At 42.3% G+C, this 20,270-nt stretch overlaps 1 protein-coding gene across 4 annotated transcripts in view; it reads left to right on the forward strand.

The window, feature by feature from the left end:
• Positions 1-20,270, forward strand: part of ELMOD1 (ELMO domain containing 1) — a 166,844-nt gene that overhangs the window by 119,209 nt on the left and 27,365 nt on the right. For all 4 annotated transcript variants that reach the window (XM_077298411.1, XM_077298408.1, XM_077298410.1 and 1 more), the window contains 3 exons: positions 5,463-5,608; positions 6,963-6,991; positions 12,568-12,665. In XM_077298411.1, the coding sequence (XP_077154526.1) occupies positions 5,464-5,608; positions 6,963-6,991; positions 12,568-12,665 (272 nt within the window). In that variant the 5' untranslated portion in view covers position 5,463. The remainder of the gene's footprint in view (positions 1-5,462; positions 5,609-6,962; positions 6,992-12,567; positions 12,666-20,270) is intronic.

Consider the following 20,270-nt stretch of genomic DNA (forward strand, 5'->3'; position numbering starts at 1 on the left):
CCCAGATTCTTACATAACTTGTCGTAAACTCCATTAATTAGCCAATACCACAGTACACTGCATTGCTGTCAGTGATGATACATTATTTATTACATCTTGGCTGTGATCTCTAACGATATCGTCAATATGGACATGATTTTAACAGATAAATCCTTAAGCTTCTGAAATGTTGGTGGTTCATGCCGTGGGCGGCATAAAAGAAGAGACCAGAAGTCCGCTGTTGTGCTATATCCTAGATTAGGAACTAGGTCAGAGAAAAGTGCGCTTCTTTCAGGAATCAAAAATGAATTGCTCTTGGTTCAGAATTGCGAGGGATTATGCCACCAAAGTAATTTAACCCTTGCCCATAAAAGATATGCTGTTTTCTTGATCATGTAAGTCTTTTTGACGCTGAAAAAATCTCTGGTACCATCAACAATTTAAGAAATAGTTTTAGACTTTGCAGAGTATTACGTAAGCATCCTGTCCGAAAAGATTACTCGAGTTATTATAGGTTAGGATGTAAATCTCTAACCATACACATCTATATTCTTGTTTGTAGAAGACCATGCAATAAGAGATGTCATGCAGTTAGGATCACAGTGATCCACCAGAGGATCCTCCTGTTGAACGAGACTCTGAAACAGTAATGAGCTGCAAATATGAAGCAGAAGACAACCTTGTTTGGAGGTCAAAATTCAGAGTGTAGCTGACAGCACAACCGGCAATAGAATGCGTCCTAAATCCACGGACCAAAGTGGAAGTGTACATACCCAAAAGAAATGAAGGACAGCATCCAATCCAGGTGAAAAAATGCTTCTTTTATTGTGCCAAATGCAACGTTTCAACCATCAAAGGTTTTTTCAAGAAAAAAACCTTTGATGGTTGAAACGTCGCATTTGGCACAGTAAAAGAAGCGTTTTTTTCACCTGGATTGGATGCTGTCCTTCATTTCTTTTGCGTAACCTTGTTTGGAGGTGACTGTGGTGTCACTAATGACTAGGATCTGTTTCTTAAGGGATGGTCGCAACCTATTAGATCGTAATGGTGATATATCTTATATATGTGGGGCAGTGCAGTGGTGATTAAAATCCCACCAAGGACATTATCTGCAAGGAGTTTGTATGTTCTCCCCGTGTTTGCGTGGGTTTCTTCCGAGTTCTCTAGTTCCTCCCACGCTCCAAGGCATACAGAAAGTGAATTTAGATTGTGAGCCCCAAAGGCGACAGCGGCGACAATCTCTGTAAAGCTCTGCGGAATATGATGGCGCTATGTAAAAAAAATAATTATGTGCAATCATAACAATATAGATCATGGTCGAGTTATTAGTGGATGAGCACATGGTCTTCGCAGAGGGTAGAGGACGTGTAATGAGTCACAAACTCTGTAATTATTCTCCTACTGTAGCCTCTCTTAGTGTTCTCACCTATAAGGATTCCCCTTTCATGGCAACCATACAGTATTATTCCCCCACAAATATAGTATGATGCCTCTACAGTGATTCTTTCCCACATAATTTGCCCTCAGAGTACCCCCAAAACAGTATGATGCACCTGAAGTGTCCCTTACGCACTATGATGTCCACATAGTTCCCCCACACACATTATGATGGCCTCCATAGCGACTCACACATGCATGTGTCATGGTCCCCATGATTCCTTGCATACATTATGATGTTCCCCACACAGTATAATTGCGCCAACGCCTCCCAATCACCATACCATGTCTCCCATTGCGCTCCCCACATGCAGTGTCATAGCACCCATGGCTCCCCACACACAGTACCATGGCCCCACATTCCCCTACATATTATGATGTCCCCCACAGTCTCACAGACTGTATGATACTTCCATAGTTCCCCCACTATATTGAGATGCCCACAAAGTATATCATCCACAGCCAGCCACATAGTGTGATGTACCTGATACCATTCTCCCCCACATTATGATTTCCCTACTGCCCTCTGCAAAATATGAAGTCGCCATATTTCCCCTACACATTGAGACCCCCCACACAGTATGATGGTCCCCACAGCACCCCACCCATATGATGTTCCCCACAGCCCCCCAACCAACTTTATGATGTGTCCAATAACCCCTCACACAGTATGAAGTCACTATAGTTCCCGCACAAAATATTAAACCCACACACAGTATGATGGCTTCCACAGCACTCTGCTCACAATATGATCCTCACAGTGCTCCACCAGGTATGATGTCCTCTAGAGCCACCTAAGCAGTATGATACCCTCACAGCTTCCCCCAACGGTCTTCCCCACAGTATGATTCCCCCACAGCACTCTACACAGTATGACATCCCCATAGGTCTTCCACACATTGTGAAGCCCCCACATCGTATGACAGTTCTCATTACCCTTTACCCACAGTATGGTGACCCCCAAAGCCTTTCACAGTGTGATGTCTCCCACACAGTGTGATGTCTCCCACACAGTGTGATGTCTCCTAGACAGTATGATTAGTGATGAGCGAGTATACTCGTTGCTCGGGTTTTCCCGAGCATTCTCAGGTGGCCTCCGAGTATTTGTTAGTGTTCGTAGATTTAGTTTTCATCTCCGCAGCTGAATGATTTACAGTTACTAGCCAGCCTGAGTAGATGTGGGGGTTGCCTGGTTGCTAGGGAATCCCCACATGTATTCAAGCTGTCTAGTAGCTGTAAATCATTCAGCTGCGTCGATGAAAACTAAATCTCCGAGCACTTACAAATACTCGGAGACCACCCAAGCATGCTCGGGAAAACCTGAGCAACGAGTATACTCGCTCATCATTAAGTATGTTTCCACAGCCCTTTTCATCCACTTTGGAAAAAAAAGCTTGAATCGTCTTGTTCACAGTCTGCAGGCTTACTGTGGTGACACAGCCTGTTATACTCTGAGGGTAAGGGGAGAGGAAGTGAGGAAAAGGAAGAGGCCACATAGACGAATTAAGTGTATGAAAATGAGAGAATTTCCCTGAAACATATACTTCATCAGGTCAAAAGCTTATTGCTTCCAGGTGGATTGATCCAGTTGTCCCAGGGCAGAAAGAACTGGTAAAATAAAATACATTTATCTATTATATTGGAAGAATGAATGTATAGGAAATGCAAAACTTTCTGTCTAGGAAATTGATGTATGACCAGAAGGGAGTAGAATGATTGTAGGACTGTTGTTTTGTATTACTTGTACCTGTGTTTTTGTTGTTTGTTTTTTTTTAAACCTTATCTGATAAAGAAAAAAATATATACGGTATATTGCTTGTAGAGAGAGAAACTGGTGAAAAGGCAGGATACAAGCCATATAATGGTTAGACATAGTATTATTCTGCATGTTCACATACAAGACAACTTATTCTGAAAAGTTACTTGAAAATATACTTAACCACTACAAAGGTGGCTTGAAACCAAATTTTGAATTTCATCCCAAATGTCCATCTATCTACTTTAATAAACTAATCGTGACCTAAACGTCCCGATGACCTTTCATTTGAGAATCAATAGTGCATGCTGGGATACTTAAATGTGACATCGGCAGGGATGCGTAGCTGTGGTCACTGCTGCAGTCACCTCTGCAGTTACTTTCCCCAACCTACTGTTTGGGGGGCAAGGCTAATCTATGCTCTATTGAACATGCGTAGTTTGTCAATTCTGACGCATGCTCAAAATGTTAAATTCCTTTGCCCAGTGACAGTGCGCTCCCTCTCCAGGTCTAACGAGAAGTGACAAATCTGCAAGAAAGTGCACTGTCAGTTTGTATTGAAAAGGAAACAACTGAGCAAGCAGGAAGAACACACCAGTCCAGCCCCAAAACAGGCGTCACTGCCCTGAAACTGGATGTTTCTGTGCTCCTTTGTGTGGGGTTTTTGCACTCGTGAAAATTGACCTTTCAAATCATCGGCATGGTTGCGCCGATGGTCTAAACTGAGTAGTATAGTGGGACTGAGGCTGGTCAAATTTAACTATCCGGTCAGTTTCTACATTGGGCAAACAGGCTCCAAAGTAATAGAGCCTACTTGTTGCACTTACTCCTTACCTACATAATGGGTCAATGTCAGGCTGCCGAGGTGGCCAGTAACCTAGGCTGCCGAGGTGGCCAGTAACCTAGATTGCCGAGGTGGCCAGTAACTTAGGCTGCCGAGGTGGCCAGTAACCTAGGCTGCCGAGGTGGTCAGTAACTTAGGCTGCCGAGGTGGCCAGTAACCTAGATTGCCGAGGTGGCCAGTAACGTAGGCTGCCGAGGTGGCCAGTAACCTAGGCTGCCGAGGTGGCCAGTAACCTAGTCTGCCGAGGTTGCCAGTAGCTTAGGCTGCCGAGGTGGCCAGTAACCTAGGCTGCCGAGGTGGCCAGTAACCTAGTCTGCCGAGGTGGCCAGTAACCTAGGCTGCCGAGGTGGCCAGTAACCTAGTCTGCCGAGGTTGCCAGTAATTTAGGCTGCTGAGGTGGCCAGTAACCTAGTCTGCTGAGGTGGCCAGTAAGCTAGTCTGCCGAGGTGGCCTGTAACATAGGCTGCCGAGGTGGCCAGTAACTTAGGCTGCCGAGGTGGCCAGTAACTTAGGCTGCCGAGGTGGCCAGTAACCTAGGCTGCCGAGGTGGCCAGTAACCTAGGCTGCCGAGGTGGCCAGTAACATAGGCTGCCGAGGTGGCCAGTAACTTAGGCTGCCGAGGTAGCCAGTAACTTAGGCTGCCGAGGTGGCCAGTAACTTAGGCTGCCGAGGTGGCCAGTAACTTAGGCTGCTGAGGTGGCCAGTAACCTAGGCTGCCGAGGTGGCCAGTAACCTAGGCTGCCGAGGTGGCCAGTAACCTAGGCTGCCGAGGTAGCCAGTAACCTAGGCTGCCGAGGTGGCCAGTAACCTAGGCTGCCGAGGTGGCCAGTAACCTAGGCTGCCGAGGTGGCCAGTAACATAGGCTGCCGAGGTGGCCAGTAACCTAGGCTGCCGAGGTGGCCAGTAACCTAGGCTGCCGAGGTGGCCAGTAACCTAGGCTGCCGAGGTGGCCAGTAACTTAGGCTGCCGAGGTGGCCAGTAACCTAGGCATTGAATTGTACTCTTATATAATATTTGTTCTCGAGAACAGAGTGCACTTTTAATAAGAGATAGTTGCTTGTTTTTGCAAACACTTTGCTATTTTACCCATTTAACATGTGTATTCTTTGTTTGTTAAGACTTGCTCCACCCAGGGAATTCAGTCTGTAAACGGGTGACTTACATAAAATTCCGGTTTCTTACTCAGTGTGTGATGCTCTAAAGGTCCGAGATGAATATCTCATGTGCTCGGTCAGAAGTCTCCATACCGGTATGCTGCTGTCATAGGACCAGGACAACGAGAAGCCTGTAGACAAAAGCGTCCCACAATCAGATTACCTATTGCTTTACCTCTGTGGATTTATTACTACCTGCTTCCTTTAGGGTGGAGGGATTCTTTCAAGTTGTCATTTATGGAGACTTGTCATAACTTGAAAGTATTTTTTAATTATTATTCTTTCTTCCCAGGATGGTGGTTCAGGTGTGGTTGTACTTCTACTGCATCTGTCTCTGGCGTTGTCTCAAGTTCCTAGTGAGGAAGCTGACCGGACGGTGTGAGCTGCAGAGAATCTGCTCCAAGAACAAGCCCGGTGCCGGACGGACCTTAAAATTAGGTAATAGTCTGCTGTATAATGCCATGCTTTCATTTCTACCATTCGTGTCATATTGGTTGGAATTCCAGATTTGATAGTTGCTGGTTTGAACCTTAATTTTCGAGCTTCTACAATTTTTGGGAAATTAGCGCCAAATATTAATTTGTACCTAAACCTACAGAAAGCCGGCTGAATCAAGAAGCAGCTATATTACCTAGATGAGTAATTGGGGAATGGTATTTAGAAAACCATCTTATGGGGTTATCTGTGCATCTGATGATGTGGTTGTACAGTATGTACTCTTATATTGGCATTTGGGCACGATATGATGCATGTAAGGAAACAGGACATCGGCCGGATCTACTGCTCAAGTCGTCATCCAACTTAGAGGTCGAAGGGGGTAGTCCTCTCATACAGCCACATCAGATCTCATGCTTTGCACTGAGGAGGAGCAACACCCCGAAACACGTGTCTGCAAATCGAGAGTTTGCAAAATGACAAGACTAGTTAAGGGGCAATATTGACTTTTAGGATTGATCCCCCCAATAGGTGGCATTAAAATTTAATTCCTCTTCCCCTCCTAAAGAGGCAATTTGTATAACCAACTTAAAGGGAATTTATCACCAGGTTTTTGCCACCTAACCTGTGAGCAGAACAATATAGAGACAAAGACCCTGATTCCAGTGATGACACTTATTAGACTGCTTGCTGTAGTTTTAATAAAATCACTGTTTTATCAGTAACAGATTAGCACTACAGGACTAATAAATCTGCTGCCAAGTAGGCCTCCATATTCACGATCTCTGTATAACCTCACCCCACCAGTGAGTTGCAGCTTTCTGTGTTCATTGTGCATAGGCAGAAAGCTGCTAATCAGTGGTGTGAGCGGGCTTTTACAGGGCTCCGCATTTAGAGCACTGCTAGATCTGCAGCAGAGAAAAGTGGGATTGTCTTAAAATAACAGCAAGCAGCCCGGTAAGAGACACATCACTGAAGTCAGGGTCTCTACCCCTGTATTATGCTGCTCTCAGATGGGGCGGCAAAAGCCTGGTGACAGATTCCCTTTAAAGAAACATGCACGTTACTGCTCCTCTCCATTGGTAAGGACATGTGAACCATTGCTGCTTGTGATATCATATGTAATGGGCTCCACTATGAATATAGGGTGACCGGTGATCCTGGTTACAGCATTGCGTTTGGCTTTTTTGTTCCTCCACTTAACATGCAAAATGCCTCAAGGAGTCTTGTTGTAAAGAACTGAATCTTTATAAAAGTGATGAGGCCAAATGCCCCCACTGAAAGATCTGACTAGTGTATAAAGTGCTTATTGTCCATCTGCTTCACTGGGATTTATTTCATGCTTTTTTTTTGCCAGAATCCTCCTTGAAGTCATCTAAAAGTAAGGTAAGTTTCCCTCCCAGCTTTATAAATTCATTCACAATAGTGGGGAGGCATTCATATGAAATGTCCATCTACAACATCATGTCTAGGGCCGAAGTCCTGTGCCGATTAATTTCCTCCCATCTCATAAAACAATGGCACATCAGACATATGAGTTACGATACGTGATCTAGGGCCAGTGGGGGTCCTGATAGCAGGTGAGCAAAAGGCTTCCACCCAGAGGCGTAGGTAGGGTGTTGGTTCAGAGGGGCAAAACTTCTGATTACAACCCTGATTACAACTGTGGTGGTCTACCCTAATAGTAGATGTAGTGGAACCTCAGCAGATGATAGAGCTGTTACAAAAAAATCTCTATACAAAGACCAACACTGATATTACTGCCATATAGTGACCATATAGTGGTAGATACCAGTCATATAGCACATATAAGAGATCATGGTGTAGTTATAGGTGGTGACTTACCGCTGGCGATCTTTCTGATGGAATCCTTCACTTTCCGTCTTTTCCATCTGGCCCAAACCGACATGACAACTCCTTCCAGCCAGTACTCGTGTGTGGACATTACAATAAAGTCACATTTGACTAATCACATTGCCTGAATGGCCCCATCTGCTCCTAACCTGCACAAACTCCTCATCCTGCTGATACCCCAATACTGAGCCTCTGCTGCCGTGTGTGTCCCTATTACTGCACCTGCTGTGTGTACTGTGTGCCCTCTAGATGGTAAAACAAGCCTCTAGAATATAGTAATGCCCTGTGCAAGTAGTCTAGAAAATAGTGCCCACATTTTGTCCCCTAGAAATTAGTAATGCCCTCTGTGTTCCCCTTTGACCGTCACAATAACGAGAGTTCCCCTATAATAATAAGTGCCCACTTTACATTTAATAATGTCCCGAGTCTCCACCCTGTACGGCTCCCCTCTACACAGTATGATGCTCTCTCATGCACTGTATAATGCCACCTCACAGTATAGTATCCCCCACACAGTATACTGACCTCTTATTAGCCCTCAAACTGTATGATGGCTCCCACACTGTATGGTGGTCCGCTTAGTGTATGATGGGCCCAGTCACTGTAATTCCTACACTGTATGATGGCCCCCTAAATAGCCTCCATATAGTATAATGCATCCCATAGTATTCCATATATTATAATTTACTCATACGCCTCTATATAATTCAATGCACACCCCATAGACCTCTATACAGTATGCTGCACTCCTGGTAGGCTTCTTTATGGTTTAATGCACTCCCCATAGTTCTACGTATAGTATAATGCACTCACTGTAGGACTCTATATAGTATAATGCACTCCCCATGGGCTTCTATATAGTATAATGCACTCCCCACAGGCCTCCATATAGTATAATACATTCCCCATAGTCTTCCATATAGTATAATGCACTCCCCATAGACCTCCATATAGCATAATGCACTCCCCATAGACCTCCATATAGTATAATGCGCTCCCCACAGGCCTCCATATAGTATGATGCACTCCCCATAGGCCTCCATATAGTATGATGAACTCTCCATAGGACTCCATATAGTATAATTCACTCCCCATAGGCCTCTATATAGTATAATGCACTCCTCATAGACCTCCATATAGTATAATGCACTCCCCATAGGCCTCTATATAGTATAATGCACTCCTCATAGACCTCCATGTTTTATAATTCTCTCCCCATAGACCTCTATATAGTATAATGCACTCCTCATAGACCTCCATATAATATAATGCACTCCCCATAAGCCTCCATGCAGTATAAAAAAACTCACCTTAAAAAAATACAATACTTACGTCTCCTCATTGTTCCCCCACTGCTCCGAGCACCTGCACATCTCTGCACTGTGGGCGCCATGTAGTCACGTCATCGCCCCTGCTGTTCGTGTGTTCGTCAGTGACGTCAGACGCAGAAAGAGAATGATGGGAGAGGAAGAGTGACGCATCATTGCTTTCAACTGTATAGGCATCCAACTGATACAGTTGAACTTGCGATGACGGGGGGCGGGCATGCAAGGAGATCGAGTTTCAGTAACAGTAATGTATCTGCCGGTTGGGCCTTCAAATCGCAAGGCCCGGGGCGACCGCCCACCTCTCCACCCCTGTAGCAAGGCTGCTGCTTCCACCAAATTGATCCTCCTCCATCAGCTTTTCCCTAAAGGGTCTTGAATTTGAAGAGTTGTTGCCGGGATCCAAGAAGTATCGTTTCTCCTTGCGGAGAGTGACATGATAAGCATGTCGAGGTGAGGAGACTTAAAGCCGCAATGCTCCTCTGGGAAATATGCAAATTGTCTCTTCAGAGAGGAAGAGAACTAGAACTCTAGTGCTACCTATTGGAAGTAGAAATCCTAACAGTCCTAAGTCATGTGACAAGGCTCGTTAAAGGGTCGACATTGACTGTTAGAATTGCTACTTCCAAAAGGTGGCACTAGAGTTCTAGTCCTCTTCCTCTCTGAAGAGACAATTTGCAAGAGTTTTTGCCAAAATCAAATAATTCCAAAATATTGTAATTAGTGATCAGCAAATCTGTCAAATATGGCCAGGAAATTTGATGTGAATCGAATTTATTTGATGCAAATCAAATGTGCTTTATTATGTTCTGGGATCTTTCTAGACCCCAGAGCATAATAAATGTAGAGTAAAAAAATTGTAACCTCGCTGGTCAGCTGTCCTGCACCCTTAGCTCCTCCGTCTGGTCCTCCACGCAGCTCCCATTGGGTGATGTGCTGCTGATAACGATGATTTTACTCCAACATAAAACATGCTGTCTTCCAACAAATGAGCCTTTTGCTCATACATAACGCGATCGCCGGCATATTTAAATAGTTTATTAAATTACCTTTTAGCCATCTATAGAGCTCTATTCATAGAGGAAATGCCGACTATGGTCACATCAGTCACGGGCAGTGCCGATCAGTCATAACGGCTCTACCATGCTGCAGGCATTGCTGAGGCCAAAGAGGTCCAACCAATAAAATAAAAATAAAAAAATATCTATTAACTCTTCAACTCTATTAACTCTGCGATCAATCCTAAAATCCACTTTTCAATATGAAGTGTGTTGTAAAAACAGTATTTCACCTATCTGCGCCCGAGCCCCTGTGTACGGCTGTACAATCGATGCTTTGATTGACCACAGACCACATGGCAACATAGAAGATGAATTATTTAACCATTGCTGTGCGAGAAAATATGCTAAGCCATGCAGATTAGTTTCTGTAACACCCTGAGAGCCGAGGAAAGCTGATTATCCTCTGATGACGTTGTCAGGCGGCTCTGGAGCCATCATATTTATTAATGAATAATTGGATTGATTGATGCGTGAGTTGTGTCGCCTAATGGAGCCTGAAGATGAGGAAGGTGCCTGATTTCATTCACAAGAACCAGTGTTGGTGGATAAAGCAATAGGCTCATACAGTAGCATTGTGTGCCTTCAGTTTAGGATGTACGGTGTTACAGTCAGGGCCGGCGTTAGGGGAGAATATTTGGGCAATTGACCAAGGCCCCCACTATCTTAGGGGCCCTCAGCGTTATTGTTCCGAGGTTAAGACTTCTTAAAGGGGTTTTCCCACGAACAAAGTTAATTTTAATACACGTTTTAATCAATAGATCTTTGATTATTAAGTAGTTCCACAATTGGATGTGTTTAAAAAAAAAAAATGCCCCTGAGCTTATCTTATAAATGTGCCCATGTCTGTGGCTCACCGTGCCGGAACTTGGTCTAATCGTACCACATCTCCTAGCCAGGGATGGATGCAGAGCTGACTCTTTCTGTGAGGTAGAACATTAATTAAAAAGGCAGTGAAGTGTTTTACGTCACAGAAAGAATCAGCTGCGATCCCATTCTGTCCGGCCATTACACCGTAACCAGCAGGGGCACATTTATAAGATTATCTCATCACAGAAACATTTATTTTAACACATACAATTGTGGAACTTATTATCCCAAGATCTATTAACAACTGGGGGAGTCTAGAGGAACTGAAGAGGAGACAGGCTGATATGTACCTTATGTACAGTGTGTGTATATTCATGTTTAGGAGAACCAGGTAGGTTAGCGTTAAGTCCTAGCTAGCAGGATTTGGTTAGATGCATCTGCCTTTCTTTTTACTAGACCCAGGGCCTGTGTACACTAGGTTTGTCAGTCTTCTGGATGGAGCAGAGTCGAGTGTGCGGCTGGTGAGCGACCAGCCTAAATGTGTGCCAGTGTCTTAATCTGTAATGAATACTGCATGCGTCAGCTAGGAAAGCTGAGCAGTCTGTGTGCTGGAGGGGCAAAGAACTATGTGGAAGCTGCAGCCTGTTCAGTGTGAACTGTGCCTGCATTCTCCAACAATTGCAGGGATTCATTCTCTCTGGTAGGCATTAGGTAGAGTTCACACAGGCAATGTGGTTTGGCCCAGACTTGCAGTTTTACTGCTTTCATAAAACTCTGTGGGGTTTAAAACAAAAAGACACAAAGGTATTAAAAGAAATAAACAGTTTCACTTCACAAGGCACATCTGTTCAGGTGAGACCGCACTGACATATTACAGTCCATTCTGCCAGAGCAAACTTCATACACAGAAGAGGCAAAATCCCACTGGTCTCTGTTTCCCCTTCACCCAAGCTCCAGCAGCTTCTTGTGCCAAACCGAAGTGTTCAGAGGAGCAGTTCACACTGAACAGGCTGCAGCTTCTACACTGTTATCTGCCCCTCCAGCATACAGACTTCTCAGCTTTCCTAGCTGACCCATGCAGTCTTCATACTTCGAGAGACACCAACATGTCTCTTTCCCAGCTGCAGCTCACATTTTGGCTGGTCACTCATTAGCAGCAAGTAAACCAAGTAAACACAGGCCCTGGTTCTAGTAGAAAGCTAGGCAGGTACATTTAATCAAATATTGAAAAGCTAGGACTTAACCCTGTACTACCTGGCTTTACTACAATGTGCATGTATGCTCAGTGTGTGTGTATATACATGTTTATGTATGTGCAGTCTGTGTGTGTATACATTTGTGTATACGTGCAATGTGTGTGTATACATGTTTATATTTGAATAAATGTTGATTTGTTGTCCAAGAATAAATATGAATTGCTGTTTATGGGAAAAAAATAAGACATCCCCTGAATATCAGCCCTAATCCATCTTTCAAAGCAAATAATAATATAAGACCCTGTCTAATTTTCAGGCAAACATGGTATTAAGCACTGGGGTCTTGGTCTGTCTTGCAAAACTAGATTAGCACAGCCAGTCTTGTAACGGAAGGGACCCTTATTATGAATGACTTGGGTAATTTATGCTGAAGATGTTTTCATAGGAATTGGTCAGAAATTAAATGTTTGCTTCTACATGAATTCCGAGCCGTAAGTACAGTAGAGTTGGCCCAAGAACATCCACGGCGGCTCGTTTGTGACTCTGTATCCTACACACCAAATTATGTTCCTTTGTGTAAGGCCCTAAAATAAAGAAGTCTGCATATATTTTATTATTCAAGCGGTGATTCAGGCGGCTAGATATTTCCTGTGTTATAGGAGCGTTATTAGAATGATTGGCAGATATTATTCTTACTGCCGTCTCGCTTTCTTTCCTAGCTCCTGCAGTCAGCAGTGGTAGTGCACCCCGACGCAATTGAAAGAACCATAGAAGACATCCTGACTCTGAAGAAAGTGAATATAGACACCAATCCGCAGTAAGACGTCTTTGCACAATCTGAATTGACATTTATGAAATGCATCGGTCAAATATCTTATGCATTATTCCCATCTAATACATTTATGGCATATCTACAGAATATCCTTTACATATGCTATAAATGTATGATAAAGGTGCGTTCTTCCACTGCGACAGACCTGCATCTGTCTTTAGAAAGGGGCCCTGTTATGCTTTGCTCTTGGTGTAGAGGTGGATGTGCAGGCGCAGCTCAATATTCATCTGTATGGGAGTTATGACAATTGCTGAGCTTGTGCGCTCTGTGTGTGCACCATTAGAATAACCCGAACTATAGTGGAAATAAAAATTCTACGCACTCCTGCTAAAATGCCAGGTTTTTGTCATGTAAAAAAAAATTATACCAGTAAGAATAATTTCAGAAAATTTTCCGCTTTTAATGTTACCCATAATCTTGACAAATTAATTGAAAAATAAATAGAAATTTTTACCTATGGAAAAAAAAAAGGAAGTAAAATAATGTGGTTGCATAAATTTCCTCACCCTTACAATCATATTTTGTTTAAACTGGCAATCTTTGCCCACTATTCCTTACAATAGCTCCAAATCTGTGACATTGAGGGGTCATCTCCTCTTCAGGTTGTCACAGATTTCAATAGGATTCATGTCTTGTCTCTGGCTGGGCCATTCCAAAACTGATGATCTGGCAAATCCAGTCTTTTGTGGATTTGGCGGTATACTTCAAGTCATTGTTGTGCTGAAAGGTGAAATTGTTTTTCATCTTCAGCTTTTTATCAGATGCCTGAAGGTTTTGTTTTGAAATTCACTGATATTTGGAACTGTTCATAATTCCCTCCACTTTGACTAAAACCCCAGTCTCAGCTGTCGAAAGCCATCCCCAAAACATAATGCAGCCTCTACTATGCTTTACTGTGGGTATGGTGTGCTTTTCACAATGTACAATGTTGACTTTACGCCAAATATACCTTTTGGAAATGTGGCCAAAAATTTCATCCTGTCTCAGCTGACCGTAACACATTTTCCCTCAAGCTTTTGGCAGACTTAATGTACATTTTGGCAAAACACAGTTGAGCTTAGATGTCTTTCTACGTCTTGCCACCCCACCCCACCCCACAGGCAAGACATATGAAAAATATGGGATATTGTTATCACATGCAGTACATAACCAATAGTCACCAGAAATTGTAGTAGCACCTTTAACCCCTTCAAGACCTTTAAACGTATCCATATGTCCAGGATGGAAAGGACTTCCCGACCTTGGACATATGGAGACATCCTGGTGATTTTGCTCGCACAGGGGCTATGCGCACAGGATCACCGCTGGGTGTTGTGTTCAGCGATTCAGACAGCTGTTACCTGGCTTTCACTGCCAGGAGCTTTGCCCACACCGCTCCTGGCAGTTTAACCCTGTAAATACTGCGATCGATATTGATCACAGATTTTTGAAGGCAGGGAGTGGGAGGGGGCTCCTTTCCCCCCTCCGATCGGCGCTCCTGCAACATCATCGCGTGGGCCCTATCGTTGCCAAGGTGAACCGATGTCATCATGACAACATCCAGGCCACTAGCAAGATGGTTTGACCATGTGCAGTGCATAGTCTAACAAGCTTATAACTGCAGCACTTACAGTTTATAAAGCATAGCAAGTTTTTTTTCTTTAAAATAGTTTAGTTTTTATTGTGTAAAAGCGCCAAAACATAAACATAAATGTGGTATCTCTGTAATCTTACTGACCAAAAGAATAAAGCTGCTTTATAAATTTTACCACACTCGGAATGGCATAAAAATCTCCCCCCAAAAAATTCCTGACTTGCTGTTTTTTGATCATTCTGACTCCCAAAAAACAGAATAGAAAGCGATAAAAAAATGAAATGTGCCTGAAAATGGTACCAATAAAAATGTCAACTCGTCCCGCAAAAAACAAGTCCTCACATGACTCTGTCAGCAGAAATATTGAAAAACCATAGCTCTCAAAATATGGCAAGACAAAAGCTGTTTCTTGAAAAAAAAAAAAAAGCGTCTTTTAGTGTATGACAACAGCTAAAGATTAAAACCAATATAAATCTAGTATTGCTGTACTCACTAATCGTCTATACACTTATACCGCATGAGGAGCAGTGTGAAAAATAAATAAAACCAATTCTTCACCTGCTGTTGACTTGTTCATTCTGCCTCCCAAAGATCGTAGTAAGGATCAGCTAACATTTATACTCCGCTCTACAGCGAGTGCTTACACCGGGGTTTCCATTTAAATCTCTGAAATATGTGATTCAGGCAGAACCCCCAGTAGAAGATTCCCGATAATGAGGCAGATCATGGAATCATAGAATGTTAGAGTTGGAAGGACCTCCAGGGTCATCGTGTTCAACCGCCTGCTCAATGCAGGATTCACTAAACCATCTCGGACAGATATCTGTCCAGCCGCTGTTTGAATACTTCCATTGAAGGAGAACTTGCCACCTCTTGTGGCAGCCTGTTCTGCTCATTGATCACCCTCACTGTCAAAAAGTTTTTTCTAATATCTAATCTGTATTGTCTCCCTTTCAGTTTAATTTCATTGCTTCATGGTTTCCATGTGCAAATGGTAATAAGGATGATCTCTTCACCCTGTGACATCTCTTCAGATATTTGTAGATAGCAATTAAGTCACCTCTTAGCCTTCTTTTTTGCAATCTAAACATTCCCATATCCATTAACCATTCCTCGTAGGACATACTTTGCAGTCCGCTCACCATCCTCGTAGCTATTCTCTGAACTTGCTATAGTTTTTCATCATTTCTTTTTTTAAGTGTGGTGCCCAGAACTGGATACAGTATTCCATATGAGGTCTGACCAAGTTGGAATATAGGGGGATAATTACTTCACGTGATCTAGACTCTATGCTTCTTTTAATACATCCCATAACCTTTTTGCTGCTGCATCGCACTGTTGACTCATGTGCAGGCTGTGATCTATTAGTATGCCCAAGTATTTTTCACACGTGCTGTTGCTTAGTTCTATTACTCTCATTGTGTAGATATTTTTTTTTTCTTGCCGAGATGTAGAATCTTGCATTTCTCACTGTTAAATACCATTTTATTAGTTTCTGCCCATTGTCCAAGCTTTATAGATCCTTCTGAATCCTTTCTCTGTCTTCTATAAACATCTGATTAGTTTACTTTCCGTTCCCTTATCTAGATAATTTATTAAACTGTTGAACAGCACTGGGGTAAGGACAGAGACTTGGGATACCCCACTTGAAACACTTTTCCAATTGGATGTGCAACCATTTATTACCACTCTTTGAGTATGATCACTGAGCCAGTTATGAATCCACCTAACCGTAGCCTTGTCAATCCTATACTTGGTCATTTTTTCAATAAGGATAGTATTGAGAGTCTTTCCACACAGTCAGTGATTCCATCATAGAAGGGAATTAGATTAGTCTGGCATGACTTGTTTACTACAAACCCATGCTGGCTCTGGTTAATTACTGTATTATTATCCAATTACTTACATACATGTTGTGTAATAATTTGTTCAAAGATCTTTCTTGGTATTGAGGTAAGGCTCACTGGCCTGTAATTTTCTGGCTCCGTCTTTCCTTTTTTTTGAAGATCGGGACAACATTTGCCCTTCTCCAATCTTCTGGGACTTCTCCTGTTCTCCAGGATTTTTCAAAGATTCTGGCTAGTGTTTCTGCAATTTCCTCTATCTCTTTCAGAACCCTAGGATGTAATTAATCTGGATCAGAATTTTTAAATTCATTTAAATTTGCAAAGTGTTCCCTCACCATCTCTCTGTTTGTAGATAGTGTTTATTCTTCTATTCCTTCAATAGTATAGTGAAGATCAGTTGATGTGACATTTGCTATCTCAGAGAACTCAGATGCAAAATAGAAAAATAAACGTTCGGCATTCTCAATATCATTTTTGACCACTTCACCCTTTTCACCCCTTAAAAGTCCTATAGCATCTTTGACTTCTTTTGCTTTTGACATACCACCAAAATTTATTGTATTGCTTTTGGTCTCACTTGCAAGCCTCGCTTCATTACTGGCTTTTAGCGCTGCATTCCCTGCAGACAGCATTGTATTCTTCTTTAAATATGCCCCTCTTTCCATTTAATATACAATTCTTTTTTTTCCTTTTTAACAAGTGTTTAAGTTTTGTGTTCATCCATCCTGGTCTCTTTAAATTCTTACAATTCCTCATTCTTTTCGGGATTATTACTGATTGTGCAGTCAAAATTTAATTTAGCAAAATTTCTCATCCTTATTGGACACTTCTGTCCTTTAGAACATCCAGCCATTAGACCTTTCATGCCCTCTTTCTGAGTCCATTGTATTCTGCCTTTCTGAAATCCAATCATAAAGTCCTCACTGATCTTCCTACTCTTGTAATCCAAAATTCTAGGATAGCATGATCGCTGCCTCCTAAATTCCCAGCCACCTTTACTTCCTCAACCATTTCCTCTCTGTTGGTAAAAAGAAGGTTAAAGGTGGCCGATCCGCATGTTCTTTCTTCTACCATTTCATAGATAAAGTTGTCAGCAAGAGAAGATAAGAATTTTCTGGATCCATTACTTTTGCCTTAGAGAGATTCCCAACAAATATCTGGATAGTTAAAATCTCCCATAATCGCCTTGTTACACTTTTTTGAAAACAGAGGCATCCGATGTAAAAAGAGTTAATCATTTTCTTCAGTCTGTCCAATTGGCCTATAGTAAGCGTCCTTTCTGTTCTTCCCACCTCGTATTCTTATCCAAACAGTTTCTGCAGAGCTACCATTCCCTGAACCTTGGATCTATATGGAGATATACGTTTTCTTAACCTACAATGCAACATCTCCTCCCCTCTTGTTAATCCTGTTTCTAATAAATAAGTTGTAGTCTTCAAGGTTTGTATTACAATAATGTATATCAATCCCGCCAAGTTTCAGTGATGCCTATGACATCATATCTCTCTTCCTGTGTTAGCAGCTCCAATGCTCCTTGTTTGTTTCCCATGCTCTGTGCATTGGTATAGACACATTTTAGTTTGTAGTCTGTTTCTCTTGTTCGTCTATTTTCATTCATAATTTGTTGTTTTTGTTCTTAATTTCCACTTATCATAGTAGGGTTCTCAAAAAAATCATTGGTTGCATATTATTTCAATATATGGTTCAAAGCCTATTAATGATGCAATACAGCAGGCTAACCATAATGCATCCTGTGTGAACAGAGGCCACAGTTTACAGAGCCATCTAGGGCCCCTCTACACCCTGAAAAAATGTATAAAGTACACAAAAACATAACAATGTATGCAAGGTATTGGTTGATATTATGGCCACAAATACTTAACCTGGCAACCCACGTCAAGGGTCCTTACATATTGCCAGTCCTAATCAAACAAAAGAAAAACATCATAAGAGGAAAACCTCCACTATTCTAGACAACAACAAAAAAAAACACCAGTACACAGGCAGACATGCTTACCTGTCCAGGGCCTCCAAACAATTGCACTAACCAAGGTGCAGCAGACCCAAATTAAGATGGCAGATAAACAGGTGCAATAATACCGATAAGGCAGCCAGTCTTTTTTGTCTAGAATAGTGGAGGTTTTCCTCTTATGGTATTTTTTTGTTAGATTAGGACTGGCAATATGTAAGGACACTTGACAAGGGTTGCCGGCTTAAGTATTGTGGCCATAATATTCACCAATACATTGCATACATTGTTGTGTTTTTGTGTACTTTATATATTTTTTCAGGGTGCAGCTGGGCCCTAGATGGCTCTTTAAACTGTGGCCTCTGTTCACACAGGATACATTATGGTTAGCCCGCTATATTGCGTCATTAATATTCTCTGAACCATATGCTTTGCATTTCTGTGTGAACACGCCACATACAGACTATTTGTTTGCACAGGTGCACCAAGCGGCCAATTCCTGAATGTAGGCTGGCTGCCTTATCGGTATTATTGCACCTGTTTATCTGCCATCTTAATTTGGGTCCGCTGCACCTTGGTTAGTGCAATTGTTTGGAGGCCCTGGACAGGTAAGCATCTCTGTACTGGTGTTTTTTTCACCACTGAACAGAGACCAGATGGTGTCCAGAGTAACTCTTCTTCCTCATTATACTGAATGGATCCCTCGGGGGTTTCATCTTAATGATGTCATTCAGAGATTTAGATGGAAATTCCGATGTAAGTGCTCAGCGTAGAGCACAGGATAAATATGATCCAAAATGTTTTGTAAAATGTTCTCAAAAAGCATCAAATTAATCCCCAAAAAAGCAAGTCTCCACTCAGGTCTGTCATCTGTTAATGAAAATATAGGGGGCTTCCATGTTACTGGTAGTACAAAGGCTTTGGAAAAGCGCTTTGGCTCCTCACCCCCAAAAAGGAATTCAGTGAATTCTGTGCTCTCAAATCCAAATTCGTCCCTTCTGAGCACCACAGTGTGCCTAAACCACATTTAGAGTCCACATGTTTGGCATTTCTGTAGCCATTAGAGCCCGCCTTCTTTAAAGGTGCATGTTTCCAGAAGCATAAACTGGACACTACAATGTACTGGGCAACTACAATAGCAGATTTGCAAATTTCATTCAGCAACATCCAATGCTACTTGTTTCTGGAAAACATCCATGGAGTCAAAATTATCACTGCACCTGTAGATAAATTCCCAAAGGGTGTAATTTCCAACATTCCTGCATTCTCATCGTTTCCATCCCTCAGTTGAACGTGATGGACATGTGTCTTTTTTTCAACTGTTCTTGCTATATAAATTTTGTAAATAGCATAGAGGAAAAAAATATCCTATACATTTGTGTACATAGCTGGGGACATCCATGACTTTAAAAAAAAAAAAAAAAAGGAGTTGCTAACAGAGGCAGCAACTACCTGCCTGTAGTACCCGGCGCCCGTCATTGACCGCTCCTTCCAGAGCTTCAGCTACTCCCTATCAACAATGCAGCAGTTTCTCTTCCTGCTGACAGGGTGGGACTACTGGCGTCCTGCTGATTGATATCTGGCTTCTGATGCCAAAATACTACACTAGCCCTTTGTCTAGGTTTCTACTCACCTTTTCATTAAAAAATCAGGTTGGATTGACAAATTCTGTCCTTAGGAAAATCGCGATGACAATCAATTGTATTCGTAAATTCTACCACACACTCCTGTATATAATCCCTTACAAGTCCCTTAAACATTTTCCTGCATTGTATGTTAGGTTTCTAATCTACAATTACCCTGGAAAGACCTGGAGCCCTTTTTGAGAATAATACCACTTTAGCATTACACCTGTCGCACGGCACAGTACCAGTCATGGGAGAGTCTCTATAGTGCAATAACTGATCTAAGTACCTTAAGAACACTTGGATGCAGCCTATCTGGCCTGGGATCTTGTTCACATTGTTCATTTTGTACTACTTTAGTTGATTTGATTATTTTTTTTACAGATTCTGTTCGGCTTTTTGTAGTTTGCCCTCAGATAAATGCCCTTTATTTTCATTAGTAACCTTTCTAACCATAAGTGTAAGCCATGTTGGTTTTAATGTCTGTCATCTATGCTTGTTTCGTAAAGGAATATATTTTGTAGTCTGATTGACCGATATAGACTTAAACGCTCCCATTTATCATGCATATCACTA

This window comes from Ranitomeya variabilis, chromosome 3, assembly GCF_051348905.1.
Source record: "Ranitomeya variabilis isolate aRanVar5 chromosome 3, aRanVar5.hap1, whole genome shotgun sequence".
Taxonomy (NCBI): domain Eukaryota; kingdom Metazoa; phylum Chordata; class Amphibia; order Anura; family Dendrobatidae; genus Ranitomeya; species Ranitomeya variabilis.